This window comes from Podarcis filfolensis (genome assembly GCF_964270895.1).
Source record: "Podarcis filfolensis genome assembly, chromosome: 13".
Lineage (NCBI taxonomy): Eukaryota > Metazoa > Chordata > Lepidosauria > Squamata > Lacertidae > Podarcis > Podarcis filfolensis.
In genome coordinates this window covers 14,732,785-14,753,194 of record NC_139615.1, presented here as the reverse complement: position 1 = coordinate 14,753,194, position 20,410 = coordinate 14,732,785, and the positions used below count along the sequence as shown (strand labels likewise).

At 44.7% G+C, this 20,410-nt stretch overlaps 2 protein-coding genes across 4 annotated transcripts in view; one reads left to right on the top strand and one right to left on the bottom strand.

Moving 5' to 3' along the window:
• LOC310748416 (uncharacterized protein) overlaps positions 1-20,410 on the top strand; it is a 376,897-nt gene that overhangs the window by 321,143 nt on the left and 35,344 nt on the right. The window lies entirely within an intron of this gene.
• Positions 26-19,372, bottom strand: URGCP (upregulator of cell proliferation). Of its 3 annotated transcripts, none has more exons than XM_083584135.1 (7): positions 19,311-19,372; positions 8,948-9,254; positions 8,777-8,839; positions 7,203-7,274; positions 6,782-6,853; positions 6,312-6,383; positions 26-5,216 (listed from the first exon to the last, which is right to left on the bottom strand). In XM_083584135.1, the coding sequence occupies exons 2-7, from the start codon at positions 9,219-9,221 to the stop codon at positions 2,143-2,145; spliced, it is 3,627 nt and encodes a 1,208-aa protein (XP_083440261.1). In that variant the 5' UTR covers positions 9,222-9,254; positions 19,311-19,372; the 3' UTR covers positions 26-2,142. The 3 variants fall into 3 exon arrangements, with proteins under 3 accessions (XP_083440261.1, XP_083440262.1, XP_083440263.1); XM_083584136.1 differs by having other exon boundaries at positions 8,948-9,240; positions 19,311-19,367; XM_083584137.1 differs by lacking the exons at positions 7,203-7,274; positions 8,777-8,839; positions 8,948-9,254 and having other exon boundaries at positions 19,311-19,367.

Below are 20,410 nucleotides of genomic sequence, written 5' to 3'. Positions count from 1 at the left end.
CAATAAAGAGTTTGTCACACCAGGAAAGAGTGAAAGATTGGTTTATTACACTTGGAAAAGAAAGACAAAGAATATATGTGCTTCTTTAGGCTGTGAATTACAAAATATAGGGGCAGCAAATAATCATGGATACAATCACATACCTGAATGCTGTAGAGTAAAAAAGTCCCTCACTACCCCAAAAGGTATGTATCATATAATTAAGCAGTTATAGACAACTAGGAATGCGTATGGCTACTGACTAGGACTACTTTAGCACAAGGCGTTTACACTTTTACCATAATCTGAAAAATGAACACATCATTGTTTTGCTAATTTCAACATGCAACCTTGTCATATTATGCACAGAGTCACATTATGTTTGGCAGCTGTACATAACGTCTGAGATTTTCATACAAAAATGGCATACATTTAATAAAATTAGATGCAATCTGTGAATGCAACAACTTGTTTGAAACCACTTTTGTTTCCAGGTCTTTAAGGCAAGCATTCTGATGGTGGTGTTGGTTACAATTTGTATCTATCTTCTAAGGCCTTCAGTGCTTGTTCTTTGGTTATATTTCCCCAGTCCTCTGGCAGATCAGCTGGTTTAGCATTGTACTGTCTGGCAAAGTCATCATTGAACATTTTGAAAATGTACTTCCAGTAATCAGAAGCTTTGATACTGGGATCAGGTTGGATACGCCAGTCTGGATAATACGTACGGTACTCTTTGTATGGATGCCATTCATAATTTGTGTTCTGATTTCGGAACACTTTATTGGTGGACACACTGGTGGAGCACAGAGAACATATCAGCTTTTCTGAATCTATATATCTGCATCTTCCTAATCCTTGAGGTCGATGGATTGTTGCAAAATGCTCCTGATGAGCGCTCCCTCCAGCTTCACAGGGGGTGTAGCAGAAAGGACACTGCTTCCCACAGCCAAACATTTGCTTGAAGATTTCGTCTTGGGGCTTCACAGGCAGTTTGGAGAGTTTGGATTCGATATCCAAGTCTCTAAATTTGCTTAATATTTGTTGTTGCAAATTAGGAAGGAAGCTTTCAACAAAAGCAAAAAAGTGGCCAGGATCAAATGCCTGTTTCATGTGTGTCCCCACTAAACTATCCTTAGGAATGACTAACTCCTTCTGCATTTCTTGGGAAAAATCCTCCACAAATTCTGAGATTGTCTCAGCACCTTGATGCTTCAGCTTCTTCAATGTTTTTCTAATTTTGTCTAGTATTGCAGAGAAAATGTTTACCTCCAGATTCTTCAGACCCTCATTTTTTGTATAGTAATCCACCATTTTTTTCAATATCCAACTCTTGACAAACTTTTCATAGGTTGTGATGTATTCAACATATTGGTCAAAATCCCATTCATTTAACAGATCCTTCAGGATAGAAAACTGGAAAAAACTCCGAGAGCCAAAGTCAATAGACTGCTCACTGTTGTGAAAGTTGTCCACTATTTCCACCCCAAGTCTATTGTTGACATAATTCACTATAGCAGGATGGAGACACATTTCACAGAAATCTTTAGCTTGGATGTGATGGGCATCTTTTTCCTGATAAAGATCTCTGAAAATTGCAAAATAGTGGGGTTTCAGTTTTTCCAGGCGCATGTGAGGATCATTTTCCTTAACAAATTCTTCGTGTCTCCTTTGAAATGCATGAGCTGCTTCTCCCAGGATGTGGAGCTTAAGGTCCACTTCAAAGCCAGGGGTTGTATGAAGATTTTGAACATCAGGTTGTTGAAGCATCTCATTGATCATACACAAAAGGTCAATGCAGTAGGTTTCATCATAATCTCCTTTAGAATTGAGCTTTTCATCAATATATGAAGTGCATTTGCACAACAAAGAGTTAGCAAAATCTTTTATTATATGCATATACTCTATTTGATAATTAGAATGAAATAAACGTTTCCAAAGTGATGATTGTACATGGTCATTTTTAATTTCAAAAGTGTGTATTCTGTAACTTAACAATCCTCTTTTTCCTGCTAATTTTTGTGTGTATAGTTTCAAATGAGAGTATGAATTTTTTCTCAGATATGACTCAACTTCTGCATATATGTCACGTTTCTCTAAGGAAATGGGTGGTATTTCCAACAGTGTTTCTCTCCACATTTTTTTAAACTCTCTTTCTAATTCTTTTTATTTTAATTTCTGCTTTTTGCCTCTGCATTTTTCAAGCAGCCTGTCAACCTTTCCTTCAATTGTTTTCTTGTATTCTGCTTGAAGAGCATCAATTTTGTGTAGACCTTTTCTAATCTGAATGGCATCTTGCAGTTTGTTAGAAGAATAATTTTCAAGTTCACGCTTGAGGCTGTTGGCACTCCTGACAAAATCTTCCTTGTACTTTTCTACCAGATGCAGATTTGCTGCTTCGCTCCCGAAGTATTTATTCAAACTCTCCAAAATCTGCTCTTCTCCACATAATAGTTTCTTTTGAAGTTCACATTTCAAATTATTGAAAGCAATTTTATCAGGTGACACATTCTGAATCAGAGTTTCCTGCTCAGATACCCAGAGGTGCATCTCTCTGCGGAAATCCCTGTCCCATTCAGAATATTTAATGGAGAGGTTGTTGTATGCTTCAGCTATGAGACTATTTTGGAAGCTAAAGATGAAGTTCTCATGTTTTACAGCATTCCACAAGCTCTTCACCCATTCAATGAAGTCAAGAATATTCTTGGAAGGCCTGTCACGTGCATGGTCTCTTATGAATTCGAAAAGGCACTTCTTTAAATCAAAGACCTTTTCGCTATACCCCCTGTTGACTGGGGCCATTGGTGGGACTCCATGCCAAAGACCAGGGATGTACCAATTATTTGTTTCTGGGTTATACTCCATGATGTCTGAGAACTTGATATCCCTCCCAATATTTTCCATTTTTGCTGCAGCCTGGGTCATTTCATTCAGCTGTTCCAAAAGGTGCTTCCTGTCCCTCATGTTTTGGTCATATGCAGAAACATCACTGACGTTTTGATGAACAAACTGGCAGCTGGGGCTTTGCCCAATCTCTTCCATTCTGAGGAAGGCATGGGTCACAATTTGCAGGATGTCCTTCATTTCGGTGGCATTTTCCATGGCCATGTTTACGATGGTGATGTCGCTCAGCCCAATGACTAGAGTGGCCAACTCGTTGTCATGCTGATAGCTGTCTTCCAGTTTGGCCAGTTCAGGGGCTTTCAAGCCCTCTGTATCTATCACCAGGACGAAGTCACAGCCAAGATCCTGAGCCAAATTCTCTGAGACGTTAAGCAGCGTCATGAAGGCACCTCGTGTGCACCGCCCACTGCTGACAGCAAACTGCAGGCCAAACATGGTGTTCAGAAGGGTCGATTTCCCAGTACTCTGCACCCCCAGAATGGTTATCACCTTCATTTTGGATCGTCCGCTTAGTTTCTTATGAAGCTCGGTCAGAACATCACTTATCCACTGCAGGGGGATGTTGGATGCATCTCCATCCATCAGTTCAAGAGGAAACCCTTCTAGCATTAGGTCAGCTGCAATGCTTGGGAAATGAACAAACTGCCTTCTGTGTTTTGCTATTTTGCCCTCAATAACCATGGAGTATTCTGCCTCATAGAACTGCCCCAGCTCACGCATGAAGTGCTCAACTCCCAAGGAAGAGGAAGATATCAGTTGGTCAATTTCTGCAGTCTTCTGGACATCATCTCCTGAAGTTTTGCATTTCTCTTTGTACTCAGCCCGTAACTTGGAAAGGTTCTCTCTAGCAATATGATCCAGGTTGAACTTCATCCATTTCAGGAAGTAGTGCTTCTCTGCAGACTTCAAATGACTGATGGCATCAACAAATTTCATCAAGCCAGTGGTGAGTTCACATTGACTCTGCTGTTTACGCAGTTCCAGCCATTTGCCCTTCAGTTCAGACCTGTATTTTTCTGAAGGCTTGTCCCCCTGTCTTTTCATTCTGCACAGTTCTTTCTCCATTTTGGCCAGGTTTTTCCAGAGATCACCCTGGAGTCTCAGCATTTCTTGCTTGTACCTTGCTACATCTTCTATGTCTGCGATGATTCCTTCCGCACACTGGAGGGCATTCTGACATTCTTGGCCATCCACGTCTGCCTGAATCGAAAGTTCACATGTCACAGCACACATCCCTTGTACACTCATACACATCGGATCAGAATTAAGTATTCCTCTCACAGTTGACCGTAACTTTCTCACAAACTCTGCCTTATTTCTCTTTGCAGATTGCACTAGTATGTTTGAATTACAGAGGTTAAGTATTGGAGCCAATTTATCTAAAACACCCAAAGCTTCATGGCATTTGTTGCTGTCACGTTCCAGGATGAAATAGAACTGAGTTGATGTTCCCTTTAGTGAGGACAAGAGGTCATGTTGTCTTTCATCAATGGCTTCAGCAAATATGAACACGGCAGAGGAGACCTGTGTTAAAAAGCTAAACTGCACCCAGTGTGATTCAATGTCTCCACGAAGATTTGCAACTGCAATTGGCTCTGGAAAGAGATCTGAGCTTTTCTGCCCACCCGGGAAATACCAGGCAATCTCCACAAGCCCATCAGCAATTTCTCGTGGGATGTCTCCACACTCCATATCTCGGTGGAAGAAGAAATCATGGTGCTGTTGGGCAGGGCTGAGGAACTCACTGAGCAGTTTGGACTTGGAGAAGCTCAAGCTCCCCATCCTCACAAAAGAAATGGTTGGCATGGATGTCAACACCAGGCTCTCCTCCCTGAAGCCTCTGCTTTCAGCCAAGGAATGGGGCCTCCATATTTTCACGATGTCCCTCATGGCCCAGAGCATGAGGGTGCATTTGGGAGTCTCCAAGGGAGGGAGGAGCAAAGGCAGAGCAAACTGACACATGGACATTTTGAAGATGATCTCCTGTTGGAGGAAACTGTCAGAGCAAAGCAGAACAGCACAAAGGACATCAAGGGGGTTGACAGAATGACTCTGACCCATTTCAAGAGTAAAGAAAATGTCCTTATCAATCCTCTCATTTCTTCTAAATACTTGATCATCAGAAACAACTTCTTCGAAGCTGGTGCTCCTGGCTGTCACATTCAGAGCCAATATCTTCCTCAGAAAATGCCAAGGCAAATCTTCCCGGGTTTGAGGTGTGAATTCCTTCAAGCTCCCCGAACTGATTTTCAGGACTTCTTGGAGGGAGAGCGCCTTGCTTTTATGCTTTTCTAGTTTTAGTTTGCACAGAATATCCATAACTGCTTTTCTTCTCTCTGTAGAAAATGAAAAATGTATTTAGTAATATATTAAAATTGACAATAACATACCATAATAACAAACAAAAAGTTGCCCCCTCACCCCCATTTAAAAGGCCATGGATTGTTTAATCAACGAAAGGCCTGAGAGAAGAAAAATGTTTTTGCCTGGAGCCTAAAGATATGTAACAAAGGCACCAGGCAAGCCTCCCTAGGGAGAGCATTCCACAAGCGGGGAGCCATAGCAGAAAAGGCCCGTTCTCGTGTTGCCTCCCTCTAGCTCTCTCATGGAGGAGGCACAAGAGGATGATTGCAGGTTCTTGGTTGCTTTGTATGGGGAGAGGTATTGTGGTCCTGAACTGTTCCAGGATGGTCCTACTCTGTGGTTTCATGCAGATGTTAAACAGCAAAGGAGATAAAATTGAACCCTGAGGAACTCCACATTGATGGTTCCATGGAGCTGAAGAGCACCCCCTAACATCACCGCAAAGCAGTGCCACCTGCTCCTAGCTTGGATAGCCACTACGGAAAGATACTACGGTAGATGGTATTGAAAATCGAGAAGAATTTACAAGAACACATTTTCCCTATCTCTCTCCTGACAGGACAGGCATCCCCAAACTAAGGCTTGTGGGCAGGATGCGGCCCGCCAGGGTCCTGGACCCAGCCCTCCCAGGGCCAGGAGGGGACTGTGTAGAAGAGAGGCGACCCGTGCGCCCTGGAGCCCGTGCGCCCCGTCTCCCCCTCACGGCCTCCTCGCCCACCTGTGAGCGTGCCGCCTGGGCAACCCGGGCCTCTCCCCGCCCAAGACGCTGGCGGTACATAGTCAGTGGCCGTCCCTGCCTGCCTGCCTCAGCCGCCACCGCCGCTGCCTCCCTGGGTGCCCGCCGGATGACTAAGTGCATGTGATTTATTTTAGCCTATTTTTTGCAGGAGTATATTTATTTTAAGGTGGTTGATGGTAGAAGTAAATATAATGCAGTTTTAATGTGGTTGGAACAATCAGCATTCTACTTAATTCTGCTATGAGAGTGTAAGATCTCTCTTCCAAAACTCACTCTCCAACACACCCTGCATTCCCTTTCCACTGTGATGATGATTAGGAGGGATTACCTGTGGTGGGGTGTTGATTCTCTTGCTCCAATTCTTCCTGAACATCATCTTCTTTCTCCTGACTTGGACAACCTAGAGACAAAAGCTCACATTAGCACAACCTTCTAAACTTGCCCTCCCCAATGCAGCAACATATTTACGTATATATTTCCTTTGAAACATCTCCAAGTGGTTTAACAACAAAAGCTACATGCTGGGATTAAAATAACCACTTAAAAGCCATATTCCTATTAAGGGACCAAAATAGGATAGACCTTGCTGCAGGCTTGACCAATGTTCATAACAGCACCTGAGACCACACAGCAGCAGCGAGGAGAACCAAAGGTGTACTAGTAAATTCTGTCCTTCAGGAACTCCTTAGCTACCCATGTACTTCTCCAGCAGATCATGTCATTTCTCCTGCTCTGGAAAAAAATATCCATGAACTGCAACCCCTCACTTTCATTACACCGTTGATTAGGTGGGATTACCTATTTCAAGATCTATCTTCTCTTCCTCTGGGTGTTTCTGAATTTCACCTTCCTCTTCACCGACTGAGCAACCTAGAAACAAACAAGTTGAAATAGCAAAATTGTGTAAACATTCTGAACATTTGCTATAGTACAGTATACTAGATCAGGGGATGGATAACCTGTGGACACGCCCTCCCAAGGTTCAACAACTTCCATCATTCTTGACTACTGGCCATGCTGGCTGGAGCATGATGGGAGATGGAGGACCACAGGTTCCTCACTCCTGGAAATAGATGCCAAGGCCTTGCTGCGGGGACTATACAGACTCTTCTTTAATGTGATACAGCTCAGTAATTTCCTTCCTTCCCAGATCTTTGTGCTTTTTGGTCCTTTCGGTATTGACTTTTTAGGTGCACTCTTGCTTTACGAAAGTAAGTACCTTTGAAAACGTCTTCATTTGCATCCAGCAGTGTTCTTGGGCTGTCATCTTTCTCCTTGGGGAGTGAATGCTCTAGGAAGGAACACAGAAATATGCTCCTGGTGAAGGTGTAACTTCGGCATATATTCCAGTGAAACCCAGGCAAGCCACCTGCCAATGTGACGCCATGGCATGGCCAATCAGTGCCCTCTGCCAGGGGAAGTATAGGGTCACCACCAGCATTGCAAGTGGCGCCACTCGGCACCACAGGCAGGTAAGCTCTCTGTCGGCAAAGGCCAGTCTCTCCACTTCAAATGGCCCACTCTGTGGGCCAAACACTTGTGAGCAGGTTTGCTTTGCAGAATCGAGGTGAGCAGAACAGAGAGCCAGTGTGCACACAGCGCTTTGCAATGATCCCCCGAGGGGGAAGAAGCAGTGCTGGTCCAAGTTACTTTGCTGCCTGAGGAAAAGGGCAAGATAGTGCCACACACCCTGTGTCCTGACTGGACTGGCTGTTGAATCTGACATTCCCACTGGTGGCAGGACAGTGTCCTTTACTGTACATGGGGCCAACAGGCCACCTAGGAGGGTGTAGGGCGGGCTGGGGGCCCCAGACAGTTCTCTCCCTTCAGCCCCTTGTTGTCACTCTGTACCTCCAGCCCATGACACCTGAGGTACCTGCCTCTCCCTGCCTCATAGCAGGGTCAGCCTGGGGAAGGAGGGTTACGCCTGCTCACAGAAATTGCAGCCCCTCCTTCAAAAACATCAGCTTCCAGGTTCAAGGACTATGGGCACCAGCTGCTCACTATTGCTCATGTCTGCTGTTGCAGCTTCCAGGACCTCACAACTACATTCCCCATGTCATTGGTTCCAACATGTACCCCCGCCACCAACTGCTCCCCAGCACTATCTGCCAGGCTGACTACCAAATGGCTGAGGGTGGCAGTCTTCTCCACCAAGGTGCGACTGGCATCAGTGTGTTCTGCCATAACTAAAGGGGCCCCATTTTACATACACCTTCCTTATTTACCACCACCAAATTATTTCCCATTTCTGCATAGCTTCTAAGAACATTACGAAGAGCCTGCTGGATCTATACCCTCAGGGCGGTTCACAGAACAAGGGGCGGTTCACAGAACCATCCTGTTCTCAGACAGGCCAAGCCAAATGCCTGTGGGAAGCCTGAAGCAGGATTCGATGATGCACAGCTCTGGGCAAAAATGGGTCACCTGACATCCTTGGGATATCAGGTGAATGGCAAGTGGGAGGTGATGCACACCACACTCTACAAGCTCCTCCCCTTTGGCAGTCCATAGGCAGTTCATAAAGAACTTTCCTTTTCAGTTCTCTGAATGCCACATCCCTCAGAGGCCCCGCATGACACGAAGGTAATGTGTAGAAACTAGCCCTTTTGCAAAAAATGCATTTGTTGCTCCACCCACTTTTGCCTTTGCCATCACCCACCACCAGCAGGGAAGGTTGGCCAGAAAGGAATGCAGCCCTCGGGCAGAAAAATATTTTCCTGGCCCTGCCTCAAAGAAAAAGGTTTTAAAAGGCAAAAACAAACAGCCTCTGCTTCCAAGTTCCAAACTCACCTGGACTGGATTCTGACATCAGCACTGAGTGGCCAGAACTCTGGAGCGGATTTTGAGTCTCATCTGTAAAGTGATAAGTGGTTTCTTAACTCATATGGCTGTTGTGATAACAAGGAAGAAGGAAGAGATATCTAAACGTTTTTAAGGTTTGGGAAGAATGGTGAGACTCACCGTGTTTTTGAACTTGCAGGGCATGTTTTGAAGCAGGACATGCGACTTCTAAGCATTCCAGGAACTGGCCACAGGCAGCTTCCCCTTTTTCTTGTATCAGAATAAGCAATTCTCTACTTTTTTTCTTTGAGTCTTCAGTTTTCTCCAGGCCCTCATATTCTTCTTTTGTGATGACAGTTTCTATGCGTAACTCATCTAAAACACAGTCTATGTCCTTCTGAAGTATATCAATTAATTGCTTTCTCCCTTTGCATATAATTTCATAGCTGGACATAATCCCTCAAAGCAGCAGTCTGTGGAAGAAACACTTTATTTAAAGAATAAGAGGAGGGGAGAAAGAATTAGAACCTGTTCAGCTTTCAGAAAAAACAAACAGGACAAAAAAAAAAAGGATTTGGCAATGAGCCCTCTAAATTTGAAATAGTGCTGTTAAATAATGACACCAAGATTATCACAAGGATGTACCGAGGAGGTGAAGGTGGTCATGATTAGACGTCCCATTATAATAAGAGAATGGGAATCACTCTGGAAAATTACGGTAACATGAACTTTACTGCATGTTACACCATCAAAGAAAATATGATGAAAATGCAGTTTCGGTGGTACCTTACAACATCAAAAATCTCCAAAATGTATAAAAATAGTTCAAATAAGTGTTGGAAGTGTGGAGAAAAAATAGGAGATTTTTATCATATGTGGTGGACATGCAGAAAAGTCCAAAATTTTTGGAATATTGTTTATGATGAGATGAATGTCTGTAATGACATTAATGAATTTCAATAAATAATTTTTTCATCCCCCCTAAAAAGAACCTGTTCAGCTTTCAAAAGTTGTCTTATACCAAATCAGATTTTTGTTTTCCTACTTCAGCTGGAAACTGTGGGTGGTTCCAGACATGCTATTTTAGGGTGGGATTCAGTCGCTTAGCAGCAAATTTAATTTGCACAATTTGATTTTTAGCACTTGCGCCACAAAACCCCATCCCCTCTTCTGCCAGACTTTTTTGAGCCCTTGGCAAGGGGCTGTATTGGCGCCTCCGAAGCTGGAATAGACCATGGACCAGAAATGTTTTCTTTTTGTTCCCTTTCACTCTCTGCCAGTGACTTCCTCTTTGGCCACTGGGGTCAGGTGTGCTCTGTTCTGCCTCTCCTCCTCCATCTATCTATCTGCCTACCTGCCTTCCTGCTCCCACTCACTGCTTTCCCTTCTGCCTTCTACCTGCCTCCCTCCCTCCCTTTTTCCTCCTCCTGCAACTCATGCTCACCCTCTCTGCCTTTTTTCACTCTAAGCTGCGCACACCAAGTAGGGGCCACACAGGGCTGCTGCAACGGCCCATGCTGGTTTTCTCCACCAGCGTGCCTGCACGTCTCGTCGCTGCCCCCCCCCCCCCCAGCAGCAGAGGAGCATCCCGGGCAGTGTACTGACAGCCAGGCACTCTGAGCCACTCTGGGAGTAGCCAGGATTCTTTTTTTGGGGGGGGTCCCTATTTTTAATGGTTTTCAATAATTTCTGAGGATGTGCAGCTAACAGGAAGTGGTGATTCACTCTGTGCTGTGAAATGCTTCTCTGCCTCTTCCTGCGCAGCAAAAACTTCAGTAAAAGATGCAGAACACAGCATTTTTTTATGATCAGTTGGCAACCATACTGATTATGCCTACCAGTTTTTTCCTTGCCCTATATAGGTTTTCAAATAGGAAGAACACAATGCAACCAATTTCCGAAAAAATATATAAAATATCTTTTGTGTTGTTCCCCACAAGATAGATAGATAGAAATAGGGGTTCGGCGAGTGGACTGATAATGAAATCAAAGGCATTACAGTAGAGGTTAGGAGAATCTACAGAAAGTCTAGAGAGGCAGGCAGCTCCTGATTGCCTGATACATATTTCGTTAGAATCAGGCAACTTAGGGAGTCTATCCAGCTTGGCTAGATAAGACACAACCAGGCTTGCTGGGACTCGCTGCTTTCAGCCATCCTTACCAATGATCATAAGAAATTTTGGAAGGCTATTGCAGACCCCCCACAGACTCAAGAGCACTGACTGACATTGATTCCATCTATGCTTTGGGTAGAGATTTTTAAGGTGATCTTTTATGACGATTGTATTCCATCAGACAGCTAAGATCTTGCCCCTACCTCAACCCTGGTCAAGTGGCCCCCTGTCTCCATTACTGAAGTCAAAAATTTAATTTTTCATTGAAACTAGGCAAAGCCGCAGGCCATGATACCATCCCATCTCCTAATTAAAGCCAAGCCAGACTGGTGGGCTCCGATTCTAGCGGAACTATTCACTGTGGTGGACAGAACTGGAATTATGCCTAATTCATGGCAGAAATCCATAATTATCCCACTCTTTAAAAAGGGGGACAAAAAGTTACCTTCCAACTATTGACCAATAAGCCTATTGTCAAATACTGGGAAACTGTATACAAAACATCTATTATCCAAATTAACTACGTGGCTTGACATGAACAACATCACAGGCCCAGAGCAGGCAGGGTTTAGACCAGGGAAATCCACTTTACGTAACTGTATAGTGCTATCCCATTTAGCCGCCAAGTACACGCGGCACCATAAAGATGGCCTATTTGTGGCCTTTTTAGATCTTCAGGTTGCTTTTGACTCAGTTGACAGGGGGCTGTTATGGTCCAAACTGGAGTCACTGGGCTTAGACCCCAGGTTACTTGACCTGATTAAAAAGCTTTACTCAAATAATACCTGTCATATAAGAATAACTTCAGGGGACAAGGTGTCAGACCCTGTTGCTTTAAATTGAGGTGTGAAACAGGGCTGTATTCTTGCTCCCTCTCTTTTTAATCTCTTCTTAAATGACCTTGCCCCACTACTAAAACTGGTGGATGGTCACAGCCCAAAACTCAATGCATCCAAAATTCCCATTCTCCTATATGCAGATGATATGATTCTGCTCTCACGGACTAGAATCGCCTTAAAGCGTTTGTTAAATGCTTGTATTGACTATCTGTCGAGAATGAAAATGAGTATGACCTTCGATAAAAGCAAAATAATGGTCCTGGGGAATTCTCGTAAGAGATATAGTTGGGTCTTTGCTGGGAAACACACCCAGCAGGTATTTGAATTCAACTATTTGGGGATCGAACGGGACGTGGGTGGCGCTGTGGGTAAAAGCCTCAGTGCCTAGGGCTTGCCGATCGAAAGGTCGGCGGTTCGAATCCCCGCGGCAGGGTGCACTCCCATTGCTCGGTCCCAGCGCCTGCCAACCTAGCAGTTCGAAAGCACCTCCGGGTGCAAGTAGATAAATAGGGACCACTTACTAGCGGGAAGGTAAACGGCGTTTCCGTGTGCGACTCTGGCTCGCCAGAGCAGCGATGTCACGCTGGCCACGTGACCCGGAAGTGTCTCTGGACAGTGCTGGCCCCCGGCCTCTTGAGTGAGATGGGCACACAACCCTAGAGTCTGTCAAGACTGGCCCGTATGGGCAGGGGTACCTTTACCTTTTTATTTGGGGATCACTTTCCATCACAGGCTCTGGTGGTCTTCGCACTGAGCAGGGGCGGTAAACGCCAGCAAGCTGTCTAAGCAGGCCATATCGCGCCTCTTTGCAACAAGAGGTAGAATCATAGAATCATAGAATCATAGAGTTGGAAGAGACCACAAGGGCCATCGAGTCCAACCCCCTGCCAAGCAGGAAACACCATCAGAGCACTCCTGACATATGGTTGTCAAGCCTCTGCTTAAAGACCTCCAAAGAAGGAGACTCCACCACACTCCTTGGCAGCAAATTCCACTATCGAACAGCTCTTACTGTCAGGAAGTTCTTCCTAATGTTTAGGTGGAATCTTCTTTCTTGTAGTTTGGATCCATTGCTCCGTGTCCGCTTCTCTGGAGCAGCAGAAAACAACCTTTCTCCCTCCTCTATGTGACATCCTTTTATATATTTGAACATGGCTATCATAAAACCCCTTAGCCTCCTCTTCTCCAGGCTAAACATGCCCAGCTCCCTTAGCCGTTCCTCATAAGGCATCGTTTCCAGGCCTTTGACCATTTTGGTTGCCCTCCTCTGGACACATTCCAGTTTGTCAGTGTCCTTCTTGAACTGTGGTGCCCAGAACTGGACACAGTACTCCAGGTGAGGTCTGACCAGAGCAGAATACAGTGGCACTATTACTTCCCTTGATCTAGAAGCTATACTCCTATTGATGCAGCCCAGAATTGCATTGGCTTTTTTAGCTGCCGCGTCACATTGTTGGCTCATGTCAAGTTTGTGGTCAACCAAGACTCCTAGATCCTTTTCACATGTACTGCTCTCAAGCCAGGTGTCACCCATCTTGTATTTGTGCCTCTCATTTTTTTTGCCCAAGTGCAATACTTTACATTTCTCCCTGTTAAAATTCATCTTGTTTGTTTTGGCCCAGTTCTCTAATCTGTCAAGGTCGTTTTGAAGTGTGATCCTGTGCTCTGGGGTGTTAGCCACCCCTCCCAGTTTGGTGTCATCTGCAAATTTGATGAGGATGCCCTTGAGTCCATCATCCAAGTCGTTGATAAAGATGTTGAATAAGACCGGGCCCAAGACAGAACCCTGTGGCACCCCACTAGTCACTCTTCTCCAGGATGAAGAGGAACCATTAATGAGCACCCTTTGGGTTCGGTCAGTCAGCCAGTTACAAATCCACTGAGTGGTAGCATAGTGAAGATCGCATTTTACCAGCTTCTTTACAAGAATATCATGGGGCACCTTGTCAAATGCCTTGCTGAAATCAAGGTAGGCTACATCCACTGCATTCCCTTCATCTACCAGGCTTGTAATTCTGTCAAAAAACGAGATCAGGTTAGTCTGACATGACTTATTTTTCAGAAATCCATGCTGACTATTGGTGATCACAGCATTCCTTTCTAGGTGCTCACAGACTGTTTGCTTAATGATCTGCTCCAGAATCTTCCCTGGTATTGATGTCAGACTGACTGGGCGGTAATTATTTGGGTCCTCTCTTTTCCCCTTTTTGAAAATAGGGACAACATTTGCCCTCCTCCAGTCTGCCGGGACTTCGCCTGTTTTCCAGGAATTCTCAAAGATGACTGCCAGTGGTTCTGAAATCACATCTGCCAGTTCTTTTAATACTCTTGGATGCAGTTCATCTGGCCCTGGAGACTTGAATACATCTAGACTAGCCAAGTATTCTTGTACTATCTCCTTAGTTATTCTGGGCTGTGTTTCCTCTGCTGAATCATTTGCTCCAAATTCTTCAGGTCGGGCATTGTTTTCTTTATCGGAGAAGACTGAGGCAAAGAAGGCATTGAGGAGTTCAGCCCTTTCTGTGTCCCCTGTTTGCATTTCACCATCTTCTCCTCTGAGTGACCCCACTGCTTCTTTGTTCTTCCTTTTGCTACGAACATACCCATAAAAGCCTTTTTTGTTGCTTTTAACCTCTCTAGCAAGCCTGAGTTCATTCTGTGCTTTAGCTTTTCTGACTTTGTGTCTACACGTGCTGGCTATTTGTTTGAATTCCTCTTTGGTGGTTCCCCCCTTTTCCATTTTTTGTACACATCCTTTTTTAATCTTAACTCAGTTAAAAGTTCTTTAGATAGCCACCCTGGCTTCTTTAGGCACCTTCCATGTTTCCGTCTCAATGGTATTGCCTGAAGTTGTGCTTTTACTATCTCCCTCTTAACAAACTCCCAGCCATCATGAACTCCCTTTCCTTTTAGTATTACTGTCCATGGGATCTCACCCAGCACTTCCCTAAGTTTTATGAAGTCGGCTTTCTTAAAGTCGAGAAATTGAGTCTTAGTATGCTTGGCTGCTCCTTTCCGCTGTATAGTAAACTTCAGAAGAGCATGATCACTCGCGCCTAATGATCCTTCCACTTCTACCCCACTAACCAGGTCATCAACATTGGTTAGGACCAGATCTAAAATGGCTGTTCCTCTTGTTGCTTCTCCCACTTTCTGGACAATGAAGTTGTCTGCAAGGCCAGTGAGGAATCTGTTTGACCTTATGCTCTTGGCTGAGTTTGACATTCAACAAATATCCGGGTAATTGAAGTCCCCCATTACTACTATCTCCCTTCCTTTTGCATGCTTGGCCATCTGTTCCAGGAAGGCATCATCTATGTCCTCTGTTTGGCTTGGGGATCTATAGTAAACTCCCACAATGAGGTCACTGTTATTCTTCTCTCCCTTAATTTTGACCCAAATGCTCTCACTTTGGCTTTGAGGTTCTAAATCTTGGATCTCTTCACAGGTATACACATCCCTGACATATAACGCCACTCCTCCTCCTTTCTTGTCTGTTTCTCTGAAATAGATTGTATCCCTCCATTATTACATTCCAATCGTGGGACTTATCCCACCAGGTTTCAGTGATTCCTATTATGTCATATTTAGTTTGCTGTACCAAGAGCTCAAGCTCATCTTGTTTATTTCACATGCTTTGCGCATTAGTGTACAGACATTGAAGTCCATTAACCATTCCCCCGTGTCTCTTATTTAAGGATTTTTTCCTCTCACCACTAGGTCTGCGTGCTGTTTGCTCCTTTCGGTCTATGACATTTGGATGATCATCCTCATCAATTGATAGACTCCTACCTTCAGGAGCACTGTCTCCCTCCCCCACATTAGTCAGTTTAAAGCCCTCCTGGTGAGGTTTCTGAGATTTTTGGCCAAAATATTCCTCCCAACCGTTGTGAGGTGCAGCCCATCGCTTGCCAGAAGTCCATCTTCAAGAAACTGCATTCCGTGATCTAAGAATCCAAACCGTTCCTGTTTACACCATTTGCGAAGCCAGTTGTTCACTTCCACTATTTTTCCCTCTCTCCCTGGGCCACGTCGTTCAACTGGGAGGACAGATGAGATGACAATTTGTGCATTTAATTGCTTCAATTTCCTGCCCAGAGCCTCGTAATCTCTTTTGATCTTCTGGAGGCTATTGCTTGCAGTGTCATTGGTTCCCACATGAACCAAGAGGAAGGGGTATTTGTCAGTGGGTTTTATGATTCCTTGCAGTCGTTCAGTTACATCTTGGATCTTAGCCCCGGGGAGACAGCACACTTCCTGAGACATCTTGTCAGGCCCACAGATCACTGCTTCTGTTCCCCTCAGTAGGGAATCCCCTATCACCACTACACGCCTCCTCTTAGGTCTGGTCGGGGTTCTTCCGTGAGCTGTCCGTTCCAAGGTCGCCTGCACATTCCCTGAGGGCTGACTTTGCTGCTCGTCTTCATATACATGATCGACTGTAATGAGGGAGAGATCCTCAAATGGAGTCTGCTCTTCGTCTTCCATGCTAGGGGAGAGGACCTCAAAGCGATTGTGTATTTCTAAACAATCAGAGCGAACCCTGGGCCTCCTACTTCTTTGAGTCACGTTTCTCCATATATCTGGCTCCTGTGTTGGTGAACTAGCCTCCTTCTCAGGGGAGTCCCCTGTCTCCTCCTTGGTGGAGACGGTATGCTCTGTTGCTTCCAAGAAGAGCTCCAGCTCTCTAATTCTTTGGAGCGTAGCTACACGTTCCTCCAGTTGCTGGACTTTGTCTTTTAAGAGGGCAATCAACATGCAATTGCTGCAGGTAAAGCTGCCTGCAACCTTTGGCAAGATGGCAAACATTGCGCAGGAACCACAGGCGACTGCAGCTGTTCCCTCACCCTCCATCTTGAGAATGTGTCGTTGGGGGTGACTACAGCGGTCCTCCATCATAAAAAGCATGAAGACAGGACAAATAAATCCCCCCCAAAAAACCTAGGTCTCCCCCAACAAATGTTTGAGACTAGCTCCCCTAAATCTAAAGATGGATTAAACTGCGCGCGCCACTAGGTGCGCGCCGCTGCCCTACAAGCTCTGATAAGCTCCTCCCACAGCTAATCAGAAGCCCTGCCCCCTCTGACCTTTGCACAGGGAGAGCAGCTAATCAGCCACAAGAAACTCACACAAGAAAACCCTTTTTGTTCCTTCTTCAGCCGCTGCCCTACAAGCTCTGATAACCAACACATCCCTTCTGCCCTCAAGGTTTTTAATGCTAAAGTTAGAGCTCAACTGCTCTATGGAATTTCAGTCTGGATGTCAGGGTTTACCCAGTCAGTGGAACGAATCCAGGCAGCCTTTCTATTTAAGATTTTTGCTGTCCCATGCTGTGTAACTTACGCAGCCCTGTGTTTAGAGGGAGGCAAACATAAGCTAGAGACAGTTGTGTGGACGAGTTTACTTTTATGCTGGCTAAGCATTTGTTTTTCAGCAGACAAAGATACTTAGCGAAGTTCTGTCAGACTCCTTCCCTTCCCCAGGGCTACAACTGTTTTGCACAAAGATACGGCAACTCGGGCTTTCAGAGAATCTCCTGGGTGCTGTGGCTTTCCCAATCGCCAAGGCCATGTTAAAAACTAGGCTGTGGGACATAGATCGCCAGGAACTAATCTCAGCTGCAGAAAAAACATGTCCCCCTCTTTATTTTCGTCTCTCTTGGGCGCAGGAATTTAACTTTAATTATTTACAATTTTTGTTTAACCCGCAAGAAAGAAGGGCTTTTTCACTGGCTAGGTTCAATTCTAATCCTTCTAACCTCCTTTGGGGTAGGTTTGCGGGTATGGCAGAAGGAGATAGGATCTGCCCATGTGATGTCCACCTGGTGGAAACTCTAGCTCACATGGCCCTTAAATGTAAAATGTATGATGATCTCCATCAACAATTTCTAGACCATCTATGTATACCAACATGGAAACCAGAGACCGAGGCTATATGCTTCTTATTACAGGGTAGAGACTAGGATAATAATAATTATAATAATAATAATAATTTATTATTTATACCCCGCCCATCTGGCTGGGCCTCCCCAGCCACTCTGGGCGGCTTCCATAAAAACCAAAAATACAGTAAAATATGACACGTTAAAAACTTCCCTGAACAGGGCTGCCTTAAGATGTCTTCTGAATGTCAGGTAGTTGTTTATCGCTTTGACATCTGCTGGAAGGGCGTTCCACAGGGCGGGCGCCACTACCGAGAAGGCCCTCTGCCTGGTTCCCTGTAGCTTTGCTTCTCGCAATGAGGGAACCGCCAGAAGGCCCTCGGCGCTGGACCTCAGCGTCCGGGCAGAATGATGGGGGTGGAGACGCTCCTTCAGGTATACTGGACCGAGGCCGTTTAGGGCTTTAAAGGTCAGCACCAACACTTTGAATTGTGCTCGGAAACGTACTGGGAGCCAATGTAGGTCTTTCAAGACCGGTGTTATATGGTCTCGGCAGCCGCCCCCAGTCACCAGTCTAGCTGCCGCATTCTGGATTAGTTGTAGTTTCCGAGTCACCTTCAAAGGTAGCCCCACGTAGAGTGCATTGCAGTAGTCCAAGCGGGAGATAACCAGAGCATGCACCACTCCGGCGAGACAGTCCGCAGGCAGATAGGGTCTCAGCCTACGTACCAGATGGAGCTGGTAAACAGCTGCCCTGGACACAGATTTGACCTGTGCCTCCATGGACAGCTGTGAGTCCAAAATGACTCCCAGGCTGCGCACCTGGTCCTTCAGGGGCACAATTACCCCATTCAGGACCAGGGAATCCTCCACACCTGCCCGCCTCCTGTCCCCCAAAAACAGTACTTCTGTCTTGTCAGGATTCAACCTCAATCTGTTAGCCACCATCCATCCTCCAACTGCCTCCAGACACTCACACAGGACCTTCACCGCCCTCACTGGTTCTGATTTAAAAGAGAGGTAGAGCTGGGTATCATCCGAGCTCACCAAAAGAGTAGCTAAGTTCCTCTATTTGATTTTTTTTGTCCCGAAGTACACTACAGGATCCTGCCCTTGATGGTGACCCACAGAGATGAAATAGATTGCTCACCTCTTCTTCCCTTTGGCAAATGACTGTATTGTTGTAATGGCGACGAGATCGCACTATCTATTTACAGTGGTACCTCGGATTAAGTACTTAATTCGTTCTGGAGGTCCATTCTTAACCTGAAGCACCACTTTAGCAAATGGGGCCTCCTGCTGCTGCCGCGCTGCTGGAGCACGATTTCTGTTCTCATCCTGAAGCAAAGATCTTAACCCGAGGTATTATTTCTGGGTTAGCGTAGTCTGTAACCTGAAGCGTATGTAACCCAAGGTACCACTGTATTCTGAATGTTTGTATGTGATGCCAATAAAGGCTTGATGATGATGATGATAAATAGATAGATAGATGATAGATAGATAGATAAATAGATGATAGATAGATAGATTTGCTACTGAAGGGACCACTGATTTGGACACATAGTGGGTACTAATATCACCCCAAATGTAGGGCAGGATTTATCACAATTGGAAATTTCATAAGGAAGAGTTTGTGAAATGTACACAAACTCTAAGCATTCACATAAGATGTATGCTTTGCATCTCAGTTAGAAAGGAATAGAACCTACCTTCTTTTCTCTGTAGGAGCAGCAAAAAGACTTCTCAGCTCCAGCTAGCAAACAACTAGAGCAGAGGAAGTGATATGTGAAACTTTAAGCTTCACTCTCTGAGATGGGTTCTGAGATAACACGTGACTTCTACTAAACTGTTTCTGTTGCACTTCCTCCCCACCCCAAAAGGAATGTAGCATCTGCCTGCATGTTTCCTTTAAGGACTGATTAAGAGAGGGAACTTGAGTACTGTACAGTGTTTGGGCTGGGTGGGTTAAATTGCTCTCTCCTCCATTACAAAATAGTGGAAAGGAATTGGCTCACAGCCCTTTGGAGTTGGGGGTTCACTTTGTCCTTTGCAGAAGAAGGCAGGGTCTTTTTTTCTCCGTGTTGCTGTCACTGAGTAACAGAGACTCCAGGATTTCTTTTTTTTTTTTAAAGATATTTATTCAGGTTTTACAAAAAGAAAACATAAGTTTACAAAATAAAGAAAATTATAACAAAGATTAACAAACTAAAAAACACACATAGAAAAAAAAGAATAAAAAAGATTCAAAATACAAAAAGCAAATAGCTGGGGGAAAAAAGAAATTTAAAAAGAAAATATATCCATTTTTCAATATCTTTGGGCTCATTTACTTGTTTCCTTGACCTCCTCACACCTCCCCTTTTTGTATTCCCATTTACAATAACATTTCAGCAAATCCTTACCCTCTTTCATTTATCTTTACTCTATATCTTAGCTTATTATAACTGTATATTTTCATCCATTATCCATCCATATTTGCATGTTCTTATTAAACTTGTAGCCAATACCACTTATTTTCAATCCTACATCATTTTAACATTCATTAATTTTACAGTATTTCTGCAAGTAGTCTTTAAATTTCTTCCAATCTTCTTCCACCGACTCTTCTCCCTGGTCTCGGATTCTGCCAGTCATTTCTGCCAATTCCATATAGTCTATCACCTTCATCTGCCATTCTTCCAGTGTGGGTAAATCTTGCGTCTTCCAATACTTTGCAATCAGTATTCTTGCCGCTGTTGTTGCATACATAAAAAAAGTTCTATCCTTCTTTGGCACCAATTGGCCGACTATGCCCAAGAGGAAGGCCTCT